The sequence below is a fragment of the Saimiri boliviensis genome, chromosome 3 (assembly GCF_048565385.1).
Source record: "Saimiri boliviensis isolate mSaiBol1 chromosome 3, mSaiBol1.pri, whole genome shotgun sequence".
NCBI classification, from domain to species: domain Eukaryota; kingdom Metazoa; phylum Chordata; class Mammalia; order Primates; family Cebidae; genus Saimiri; species Saimiri boliviensis.
In genome coordinates, this window is record NC_133451.1 from 51,888,827 (window position 1) to 51,901,005 (window position 12,179).

Sequence of the window (12,179 nt, forward strand, 5' to 3'; positions counted from 1 at the left end):
CAAAAAGACTGTGCTTTATTTTTCAGTCGACTAAGCAGTATGTTCCTGGTAAGTCATAGAAATGATAGTAACTTTATTAACTTGCATGAATGCTTTGCATTTTTCCATGACAGCGTGATGCTGGTATTGAGGCTTAGTAAGCAGCCTAAGAGACTGCCCCCTTGTAGATGCCAGCATGGAATGAGAGAATTTAATTGTGTCTGAGGCATGTATGTTTTTATGTCTGGAATTGTCTTTGTGTACATGTGTATGTTTATTTTTAAAAAGAGAGAAGTAATGGAAAACACCTATTTGACAGTATATGTCCTGGCAAGCTGATTAGCCGCCATTACTAAGACATTCTTCTGAGATGAGATGTCTCTTGGAATGCCATTTTTCTCTGTGGCTTAAGAAACTTCCAGCCCTTGGAGTCCCTAGAGACCCACGGGAGGGTGTCTGCAATGCCTGCATTTGGAAAGGTTGCCCTCTAGTGCCCGCAGATGGTCAGCTCACCGAGAACTGTCCTAGGTTGCCGGTTGATATCTCACCACTGAGTACAGAAGAACAGAATACAGCATAAACCAGCCTAACCCTTCCTGAGTAATGTGAATCTACCATCTGCCACAATTTCTGTGGCAAAAGATTGAACTTTTTAGCAGAAAAATCACCATTTTTTTCCTAAATCTAAAAATAGTACATGTGCATAGTGAAAATAAATATATAGGGCAGTTATCGGGACAACACCAACAGTGATGTCCTTTGTGAGGACACTGTACATAACAGAGTTGCTCCATGGCTGGTAGTATGAATACCAATTGAATGAGTGACAGAATGTGGTGAAATACAAAGCCAGCACCACCTGGCTGTGTGTCTTTGGGTGAAGTCATTTAACCTCACTGACACTTTTTCCTTCTGAAAACTAAGGGGCACGCCCACAAGGGGTGATCAGAGGGCCCCTCCTGCTCTTAAGATCTGTGATCTCTATAAAATAACTGTTGTAGCACAGAGCGGCTTCAGAAACTTTGCACTTCGTTGCATTTCAGCTACAATGACCTTAACGTTCCCTACAGCTGCCCGCTAGCATGGATCCGGGAGGGTGCCTGTTTGTTTAAGATCAGACCAGGCTGTGAGGTATGTACCAACTGGTGATAAACCTCAGGGGTACCACAGTCTAAGTCTGCAGGTAATTTTTAGGATTATACCATACCTTTGTCAGGAAATGCTTAGTCTGTTTGCACCATGGATTATCTGGTGTAGGAGGGAGAACTTCCATCCTGAGTAGCTTGTATCTCCCACCAAGCTGGATTTCACTTACGAATACCAAAGTCATACATTCAGGGATTTTGACACCTTAATGCAGCTGTCAAGGACACAAAGAATAAATACCTGCTCTTAGCCACTTCTTCCTAGAGCAGGATGTCTTTAATTCTGTATGCTTTTTTAAAATTCGTTTTAACTATGGAGATACCTGTAGTTTGCTCAAGAAGACAGCAACTTTATTTATTTTTTTTTTCTGCTTTGCTCTTCAGACATAGTCTGAAGCATGGGGAAATCTAGACACTGGAAGAGAGCTGCAGAATACGGTGTGCCCAGCATTTCCACACTGTAGGAATAAGCCTTATAAATATGGATGTGCATTCCTATAACATCATTCTCCAGCATTCCACATTTCAACAAAATGGTCCAATTTGAATGAATAAAATATAGTTCCCTGCAGCTCACATTCCAGTCTCAACAGTAACTCCATTCATGGCCACCAGCAACATGGAGTATCCGTAGAGGCACGAGTTTCCACTCTCCCTTCTGCTCATACTTCCCATGTGTATAAAGGAAGGAGCCTGGGGACCGGGCTTGGTGGCTCACACCTATAATTTCTGTACTTTGGGAGGCCAAGGTGGATGGATCACTTGAGGCTGGGAGATCAAGGCCATTCTGGCCAACATGGTGAAACTCTGTGTCTACTAAAAATACAAAAATTAGCTGGGTGTGGTGGCGGCTGCCTGTAATCCCAGCTACTCAGGAGGCTGAAGCAGGAGAATCACTTGAACCCAGGAGGTGGAGGTTGCAGTGAGGCAAGATTGTGCCATTGGCACTTCAGCCTGGGTGACAGAGTGAGACTCCATCTCAAAAAAAAAAAAAAAAAAAGATGGAGACTGGGGATATATTATATATTTAAAGATGGGAGGAGTGGTAGTTTATCTCTCTGAAAACTTAAAGGCCGGTTTATTTCAAACAGCCTGGTTTTCAGTCATTTTCATACTATTCAATGCCTAAATAGTCGGCAGAATTAAAGTTAAAAAAAAAAAAAAAGACACATTTATTCACATAGTCAACTCACGTAACACCTGAGATTGCCAAATAGGGGTTAGTACTAAACTTTTAATTGTTGATATAATAAATATCAGCCAGTCTCCCCTGAGTCGGCTGAAGGAAGCATTCAGAGGACTTACCGCAGGGAGAGCCTGTAGGGGCGAGGCCTTGGCCTTGAGTACCTGAGGATTGAGCACCATGCCTGGGACCCTGAGTCCGGTCCTGGCCTGGGTCCACCGTCTCATCCCTGACAGCTGTAGGGCATTCTTTGAGGACAGTCCTTCATCTGGACATAGAAACTGTAGCCTTCCTCTTTGTCACGGCCATATTCCCCTTTCATCTCAGTTTCTCTTCTGAGTTCCCCAGCCACCAGCCTGAGCTTGTTTTCTTTGGGGGGACTTCAAGTCAGCTTCTTTACTAAGATGCACACTTTCATTCTAAAAGACAGCAGCAGGATGCTGATTTTGACAGGATGAACATATCTGTGACTACGTGACAGATACATTCTGCTACCCGCCCTCCCTCCGCCTCTTCTCCCTCTGCCCTCTCCTGCCAGCATCCCCCGGCTGTTGCAGCTGCCGCTGGTCTCCTGCTCTTCCTGGCCTCTTCTGCCTCTTCTTCCCTGTGCATTTTCTCTGTTCCCTATCCCTTCCTCTCGATTTGTCTCTTTTCTTTAATTCTCTTTTTTTTCTTTTTCTTTCTTTTTTTTTTTTTTAGGTCTAGCATAGCCCCAGATTTCCATCTTTTCTTTAATTCTCAACTTCACTTCTGAACATTACTCTTTTCATTTCCCTGCTTTGTACCAGGCACCTTCTTTTTCCTGTATTTACTCCATTTTTTTTTTCTTTCTATGTTCTCTTTTCTATGTGTAGATATAATAGTCATTCCATCTTTGGACATTATTTCAATTCAGACTGTGATTACATTTTGCCATACTCTTTTTTTTTGTCTTGTTAGCATCAGAATGGACCAACATGAGTATTATAAAAGGGGCCCTAACGAAGTAAAGCAGGCCAGGTGCAACGGCTCATGCCTGTAATGTCAGCACTGTGGGAGGCTGAGGCAGGAGGATTGCTTGAGTCCAGGAGTTCCAGACTAGCCTGGGCAACATAGCAAGGCCCCACCCACCAACTCTACAAAAAATTTAAAAAATAGGTATGGTGGTATGCACCTGTAATCCCACCTACTTAGGAGGCTGAAGTGGGAGGATTACATGAGCCCAGGAGTTTGAGACTGCAGTGAGCTATGATGGCACCACTGCACTTTAGCCTGGGCAACAGGAGACCCTGACTGAAAAATATAATCAAATTTAAAAAATTAAAAATGAAGTTAAGTTTATTTGTTCTTTTTTGTGATGATGGCAAAAATCCTAATTAAATGGTATTAGTGTGTTAGGTCAGGTACTCCTTGGAAGTTCATTAAATAATTATCCTTTCTGGCTGGATGCATTGGCTCATACCTGTAATCCCAGCACTTTGGGTGCCTAATGCAGGAGGATCACTTGAGCCCAGGAGTTTGAGACAAGCCTGAGCATCATGGCAAGACCCTGTCGCTACAAGAAAATCTTAAAATTAGCCGAGCGTGGTAGTTGATGCATGTGGTCCTAGCTACTCGGCCCTAACTACTTAGTCCTATGCTAAGGCAGAAGGATCACTTGAGCCCAGGAGATCGAGGCTGCAGGGAGCTATGATCATGCACTCTAGCCTATGTGACAGAAGGAGATTCTGTGTCAAAAAAAAAAAAAAAAAAAAAAAAGGAATTCTTTCCACTGAAAGCACAAGAAATGTCCTCATCTCAGCATTGGTAAAGAGCAGACCCTCCCAACAAGAGATGTCTCAATCTTAGGGGATTTAGAACAGTTTCCAGCTCGTGGCCAACACTTCTCAAGACGGCTGGGCTAGGAGGACACAGAAACCATTCCCACCTCTTCTGCATGGGTCTCCACCCCTCTCCCAAGGCTGCAGGGTGAGACGGGCCTGTGACCTTGTTATTCTATGTCCTCTCATCTAACTCTATCCCTCGGCTGTTCTAACCGTGCCTGCTTATTGATTCCCTTAGAGCAGATACTACCTGCTGCTTCCTGTTGGACTTGTTTTTAGAAGACACCCTTTTTGGCTTCTCCTCCCCACAACCCTTCCAGGCTGCTGACGCTGTACTTCCCTTGCTGAACTTAGCTTTTCATGTGTGCTCCTTTCCTGTGAGGCTGGGAGAGCCAGGCTCAGGCTGAAATACCAGCAGATCCAATATGAGCCCTTGCCTGGCTGTGCTCCTGACGTGGCATGCTGGGGTACCCGGGGGCTTGGGGAGGGAGCCTTGGGCTCATCGCTGTTATGTCTCTTTAGTCTCACTGCCCACTGTGCCAGGCTGAGGGGCAGCTGGGCAAAGGTGGGTGGATTTGGTACCACTGAGTTCAAAGGGAGAAAAGACATTTCCCTCGAGGGATTCTTCCACCAGGGAACATCAGTGAAGTGTTAGAAATACTCCATCTCTTTATTTCTGCCGCTGGAAGAAAGAAGTACAATGTCAAATTTATGAACACCCGTGGAGTACTATGAAAACAACACTGAATGTTGTTTTTTAAAGATCTAGGCTGAGCGCGGTGGCTCATGCCTGTAATCCCAACACTTTAGGAGGCCAAAGCAGGCAGATTATGAGGTCAGAAGTTCAAGACCAGCCTGGCCAATGTGGTGAAATCCCATCTCTACTAAAAATACAAAAATTAGCTGGGCATGATGGTGCATGTTTGTAATCTCAGCTACTTGGGAGGCTGAGGCAGGAAAATCGCTTGAATCCAGGAGGCAGAGGTTGCATCGCGCCATCGCACTCCAGCCTGGGCGACAAAGCAAGACTCCATCTCAAAAAAATTAAATAAATAAATAAGTAAATAAATAAAATACAAGACCTGAGTTCAGATTCCTTTGGAGCCACTCATTATTTCTGTAAGCTTGAGCCAGTCACCTCTCTCCACCAGGCCTCAGACTTTTTTTTTAAAGGGAGGGGTTTTGAGTAGGTGATTGCCATGGCTCTTTGCAGTCCTGTGGGATTAAATATTAGCCAGATTAGAGATAAATATCAGGCCAGGTGTGGTGGCTCACACCTGTAATCCCAGCACTTTGGGAGGCCGAGGTGAGCGAATTGCGGGAGCCCAGGAATTTGAGACCAGCCTGGGCAACTTGGTGAAACCCCATCTCTACAAAAAAATGCCAAAATTAGCTGGCCATGGTGGTATATGCCTGTAATCCCAGCTACCTGGGAGGCTGAGGTAGGAGGATCACCCGAGCATGGGAGAATCACCTGAGCCTGGGAAGTCAAGATTACAATGAGCCGAAATTGTGCCACTGCACTCCAGCCTGGGCAACAGAGCCAGACCCTGTTTCAAACAAACAAACAAACAAACAAACAAACAAACAAACAAACAAACGAAAGATGAACATCAGAAAATACCTGTTTTGAGGCAATAATGACTATGAAACCCAAGGACCTAGGTCGACAGCAGTGGTTCTCAGCTGGGGGCAATTTTACCCCCAGGGGACTTTGGGCAACTTCTTTTTTTTTTTTTTCCAAGAGAATTAAATTGTTTATTGATTACACATGATAATGGATGATACACAAGCTTCATTCCCATCTATAATTTTATCTGGTACCATTATTCAATTTAGATATTTTGCATAGGATGTGCCAACAATCTGAAGACATTTTGCTTTTCTAATCTGGCCTTCCTCTACTTGCAAATACTATTTAACCTTCCTAATTTTGGTGTTTGTTTGTTTGTTTGTTTGTTTGTTTTGAGACGGAGTTTCGCTCTTGCTACCCAGGCTGGAGTGCAATGGCTCGATCTCAGCTCACCGCAACCTCTGCCTCCTGGGTTCAGGCAATTCTCCTGCCTCAGCCTCCTGAGTAGCTGAGATTACAGGCACGCGCCACCATGCCCAGCTAATTTTTATTTTTAGTAGAGATGGGGTTTCACCATGTTGACCAGGATGGGCTCGATCTCTTGACCTCGTGATCCACCCGCCTCGGCCTCCCAAAGTGCTGGGATTACAGGCTTGAGCCACCGCGCCCAGCCTAACCTTCCTAATTTTGACCCCACTTCCCCTTCCCTTCTCCCTGCCCTTTTAGCTGCCACTCACCAGTCATCAGGCCCTCCTTGGCTTTTCCCCACTTGGTTCCTCTGTCCCCTTTGTCATGGTTAGGTGGCCACAGCAAGGCAAAGAGGACATCCCAATTGTTCTATCCTTTCCAGGGTTTCAGTATTGTTCACGGAAAGACTGGCTGGCCCTGGGGCCTTCTTTGCCTTGGCAGTGACCCAGTGCAGCAGAATGCAATGTTCTGGTTTGGGCTCTTGAGCTAAGGGCTGGTGAAGGAGGCTGCAGAAGGATAGATCTTCAAAGGGAATATGTCCCAAAGGGTCTGGAGAGTTGCACCAATGTTAAGGGTCTTGATTTCTCCCAGTGGTTCCTATATTTCATGTAACTGTTTTCTATAATTTTTTTTTTCACTTTTAAAAAACTTTTTATATAAATGAATGTATAGGTTAATCAAAAAATTTGTCATAACATATATATCAACTTTTGGGTCAGAAAATGTGGCCACCATGCCCACTGGGAAATGCTGGGATCTCCGTGAAAGAGGTGGCTGGATGACAAAGCTCATGGCTTGAAGGTGGGAAAGAAAAAAAGAAAAGAAAAGAAAGTGGAAAACAAATTAACTTATTACAGGGTGGCGGCGTGGTTTCCTGGCATGGTGTTGAGTCTAGAATCAGTGGTGCACAAGGTACGCCTCAGTGCTCACTAGATATGCCGGAGAACCTGGTCGTGGTGCTTGTGAACTGACTGCTTCACTGCTTCAGAATGTCTTTCTTCTGTTTCTCTCCAGCAACAGTTGGGCAAGAATATCAAGTTTGGGCAGCGGCCACCCAATGCCATTCCCATGAAGAAGGCAAACAGTGGAGAGGCTAGCTTAGAAGAGGATCTGTTCCTGACCAGTCCCATGGAAATTGTGACTCAGCAGGACATCATCCTCTCAGACGCTGAGAACAAGGTAAGTCTCCTCCAGGGAATGACTTGATTGCTCAGAAACCAGGGCAGGACACTGGGCCTCCAGTAACCCTGGGTTCTGCAGTGGGGCAACTGGGGAGAGGAGCTTTTCTGGTTAGTAGCTCAGGACACCTGGGTAGGTGTCCTGACCTGGAGCCTGCAATGAGGAGGGGGAGGAAGAGGAGACATGCCTTTTGCAGGTGCTCTGCCCGGTGTCTTTCACTTATCCTTCAAGGCTTACACTCGCCTCTTCTGGGAAGCGGTACCTGGCCTCACCCCAAGCTGTACTGCCTTCTCATGCCTTCGCTATATGTCTTCACCATGTTTACACATCTGCACTCCCTATTCATGTCCATGTAACTATTTTCTCTCCGTCTCCAAACTTGGGGTTTCTTGAGGACAAACTGGGTCTGACATATCTGTGTCTCCCTAGGACTACGTCACTGCCTGCTCTGCAGTACTGCATAACTATTTGTCCAACTGGACGAATTTAAAGTGAAATGGAAAAAGAAATGTGTAGGGGCTCAGTGAGACAGGAGACATCAAACAGGCCAACTTGAAGAGGACCTAGTCTGGAAAGAAAGTCACATTCCAGCACCTTCCTGTCTAAATTTGATCCCTTGACACTGTGAGCATATCCTGAAATGAGAGTTGCTTCACAGCAGCAGCAAAGATGCCCTTAGACCTCTTAGGGAAAAAGGAACAAAGTCCAACCAGTAGCAAGTCAGCAAGTCTAGGTGAGGCACTGAGGTTTCAGTTTAAAAAAAAAAAAGCATTCTCTAGGCTCTGCCTATCAAGATCCCTGGAATTTTGTTGGGTGTTATTAAAATGGGTGTGCCTCAGAAGAAATCATGCATTATCAACTGATGTGTCACAAGAGTCGTGAGAAAGACAAGCGACTTGCAGAGGAAAGTGAGGAAGGACATGAAGGCTATTCCTTCCCTGTTGCCCATTGTGACACCTGGCACCCACTCATTGACACCCTTTGTGTGGTAGGTCAAGCAGGGATGGGCCATCTCTCCCACCAGGTCTAAAATCGTTCTTCCCAACCTCTCTAGTGCTAGGCAGCAGCAACAGCCATCACCTTGGTGCAGGGCTATCCTGAGGATGAAGAAAATGTCCTCACTGTTACTGATGACCTCATAAGTGCTGGGCACTGTGGCCTGGGGGACTGTTTGTTCAGCAGGCTCTGTCTCAGCTGTGGTTGTTTTAGAGGTGAGCAAGATTCTACAAGGGGTCCCCCACCTCTGTAGTTTACACCCTAATGAGAGGAGTCACTCAACAAACAAGTCAACAAATATATAAATAGAATCATTTCAGATCAAGAAAAATGCTGGCTGCACAGAAAATAAAACAGGGTAATGGAAAAGTGAGTAACTTGGTGGTGGAGAAGTCTCTTCTTTGGATGAGAAGTGGAGCAGGCCTCTGGTGGGGACAAGGAGAGGGTAAAGCAAGGTGCCAAGCTGGATTGTATAGACCACAGGAAAAGGGTAAATTATATTTTGAAGATAACAGGAAGCCTCTGAGTAATTTTAGGCAGAGCAGTGACGTAATCTGATTTGTATTTTCTGAAGATCCTTCTAAGTGTGGTGTGGAGAACGGACGGAGGTAGGGTGAGCTGACGTGATTGTTCTCAAGGGAAGGAAAGATTCTTTTGTAGGAAATGGCAATACAGATGGTATCGCAGGGCCTAGGCATTATGGCTCATACCTGTAATGCCAGCACTTTGGGAGGCCGAGGTGGGAGGATCACTTGATGCCAGGAGTTTGAGAACAGCTTGGGCAATATTTTATAAAGACCTTATCTCTACAAAAATTATAAAATAAAAAATTAGCCAGGTGTGGTGGCACATGCCTCTAGTCCCAGCTACCTGAGAGGCTGAGGCTTGAGCCCAGGAGTTCTAGGCTGCAGTGAGCTGTGATTGTGCAACTGTACTCCAGCCTGGGTGACAAAGTGAGACCCCGTCTTTAAAAAAAAGAAAAAGGGGCGGGGTACCGTGGCTCACGCCTGTAATCCCAGCGCTTTGGGAGGCTAAGGCCGGTGGATCACGAGGTCAGGAGTTCAAGACCAGCCTGGCCAAGATGGTGAAACCCCATCTCTACTAAAGATGCAAGCTAGCTGGGTGTGGTGGAGGGGGAGGGGAGGCACCTGTAATCTCAGCTACTTGGGAGGCTGAGGCAGAAAATTGCTTGAACCCGGGAGGCACAGTTTGCAGCAGTGAGCCGAGATTGCACCTCTGCACTCTAGCCTGGGCGACAGAGTGAGACTCTATCTCAAAAAAAAAAAAAAAAAAAAAAAAAAAACAGCCAGGCGCAGTGGCTCAAGCCTGTAATCCCAGCACTTTGGGAGGCTGAGGCGGGTGGATCACAAGGTCAAGATATCGAGACCATCCTGGTCAACATGGTGAAACCCCGTCTCTACTAAAAATACAAAACATTAGCTGGGCATGGTGGCGCGTGCCTGTAATCCCAGCTACTCAGGAGGCTGAGGCAGAAGAATTGCCTGAACCCAGGAGGCGGAGGCTGCGATGAGCCAAGATCGCGCCATTGCACTCCAGCCTGGGTAACAAGAGCGAAACTCTGCCTCAAAAAAAAAAAAAAAAGGAAAGGAAAAGAAGATAATAGTGGGCCATATGAAAGGTACAAATGACCTCTGAGGGTCTCGTGGTCATGCCTAGAACATGGGGGTATGAATCTTCAGCCTTTTTCTTCTCTGCTGTTTTTTGGGCCCCTCCCTGGTCTTTCCCCTTTTCAGCCCAGCCTTTGCATGTGGCGTTGGTAGGCCTTCTTTCTTCTCATTCCTTTCTTAGAGTGGGGAGGTCTGGCCAGAGAAGAGACAGAGGCAGCCAGCAAGGCCAAAAGCACTGAGGTTGGAGGCCATGTATGTGGCACAGCCCTGCACCCCAAGGAAAGTGGCTGTTGAGCTACTCACATTCTCTCAGGCAATGGGGAAAAACACAAAGGACCAAGACTGGGGACCACCCAGGTGGGAAACACGTTGAGCTCGGGGAGAGGCTGCTGCACCCTCTGTGCCTCAGGTAGTGCTTGTGGAGTTTGGATATTAGCATAGTCCCTGCTGGGACTCCTGCTGGCTCTCTGAGGCCAGCTGCACCCCTGTGTGGAGGAGGGGGCGGCCCTACCCAGGCACAGACAGTGTCTGGTTATTTGCCCAGAACTTCCTGTTCAGGCCTTTGACTTGAATGCTCTCTTACTGTTCCAGTCCAGTGATACGCCAAGTTCTCTAAGTCCTCTGAATCTCCCTGGAGCTGGAAGTGAGATGGAAGAGAAGGTAATATGATTTGAACTTATTTATTTAGCTTCTTTCCTTACTTAACTTTGATCTTTTTTTTTTTTTTTTTTTTTTTGCAACCCGCTGCCTCATTTTCCATTAATAACTATTGCCTTTATATATTTAAATTCCTTCAAAACGCCACTAGTGATAGATGTTGGAGCATCTGTTTCCATGGCAAAGCAACTGCTGGAACTGAACCCTGCTCTGGAAACTAGCCATACTCCCAGCATGCCTGTGTTTGGGGTCCTAGAAGTTGGTAGCTTTCCTCAAAGGATCAGGTACTTCAAGATCCTGTGAATAGATTGAGAAAGGCATTCCAGAATACCCCAACTCCAGTCTGTAAGGAAAACAGTCCTCTTATATCCAGAGAGACAAAACAAAAAGCACTTCAGCATCTCTCTACTTTCATGTTTGTTTGTTTTTTTACACTTTTCTGTGTCCTTTTCTTAAACCTGGGACTTTACCTGCAGGAGTGTAAGAACCCTGCAGACCCTTCTCCCCCGGGCACCTCTTCTGTAGGAGCCGATCTGCTCCAGTGAGGACCTTTCATCTGCACAAGGGGCCAGGCAGCCTCCCAAGGCCTGGCAGACAGTATAGGAAGCAGGATCTGCTCCTGAAGACGGGGATGGCTCAAGACAGTGCTGCCGCCCAGACAATGAGGAAGCCAGCTGGGATAACTAGAAAGAAAGCACAGCACTTAAATCTCAGTGTCAAGTGCTTATCTACGTCTTCAATCTGTCACATTTGGCTCTGACTCCTTTTTCTCATGCATCTATTAGGGGATGGAAACAAATGTTTAATTTAGCAATAGCTCAAAATTTGATACCTATTATAAAGATAACCATAAATAAATGAAAGCTAGTAGGCCAAAGGCCGATTTTTCTGTGCTTGTCATAAATTAATATGTACTGAGCATCTATTTTGCTGTTAGAGCTAGCTGCTTGGTCTTTCATCTTTTGTGCATCAATATAGAAGATAATTGCAAAAAGGGGGCCCTTCCGCTAAACCTCACCACTCCATGCTTACAGCAGGAACAGACACACCCTGGCCACAGCCGAGCTGCTGGCGTCGCTTCCCCACCGCACTCTGGCATTGGATGGCCAGCAGCCCTTTGCTTGCTGCCAGCCTGTGAATTCTCTGTAGGTACAGGCTTGGCTTCCTACATTCTGATTAGTGTGGTCTCTGGGTTTGGGCTGCGTCACACTCTCTCTGATCTTTCCAAATCTACACTTCATCTGAGGTTGTGTTTTTTTAGTGATTGCATCTGTATTCTAGAGCTGCAGGCCATTCCACAATTCATCCTTTGAAGGACCGCACTTGTCCCTGTGGCAGATTTTTGCCATTCATTTTTCTCATCAGGTTCCTCTTCCTTTTATCTTCTCGGTGCACTCAGTACCCTGAGACTGCTTTGGAGTGATCGTACCAAAACTTTGGTTTTTTCTTTGAGACAGAGTCTTGCTCCGTGGGCTAGGCTGGAGTGCAGCCTAATGATCTCGGCTCACTGCAACCTCCACATCCCAGGTTCAAGCAATTCACATGCCTCAGCCTCTACAGCTGGTATTA

General features: G+C 46.1%; 1 protein-coding gene across 7 annotated transcripts in view; it reads left to right on the plus strand.

Annotated features, from left to right (window-relative positions):
- Positions 1 to 12,179, plus strand: part of CRACD (capping protein inhibiting regulator of actin dynamics) — a 293,849-nt gene that overhangs the window by 263,806 nt on the left and 17,864 nt on the right. For 5 of the 7 annotated variants that reach the window (XM_074396155.1, XM_074396157.1, XM_074396159.1 and 2 more), the window contains 2 exons: positions 7,165 to 7,329; positions 10,545 to 10,613. In XM_074396155.1, coding sequence (XP_074252256.1) covers positions 7,165 to 7,329; positions 10,545 to 10,613 — 234 coding nt within the window. Of the gene's footprint in view, positions 1 to 26; positions 49 to 7,164; positions 7,330 to 10,544; positions 10,614 to 12,179 lie in introns of all 7 variants that reach the window. The other 2 variants (XM_003933606.4, XM_074396154.1) reach the window with 2 other exon arrangements.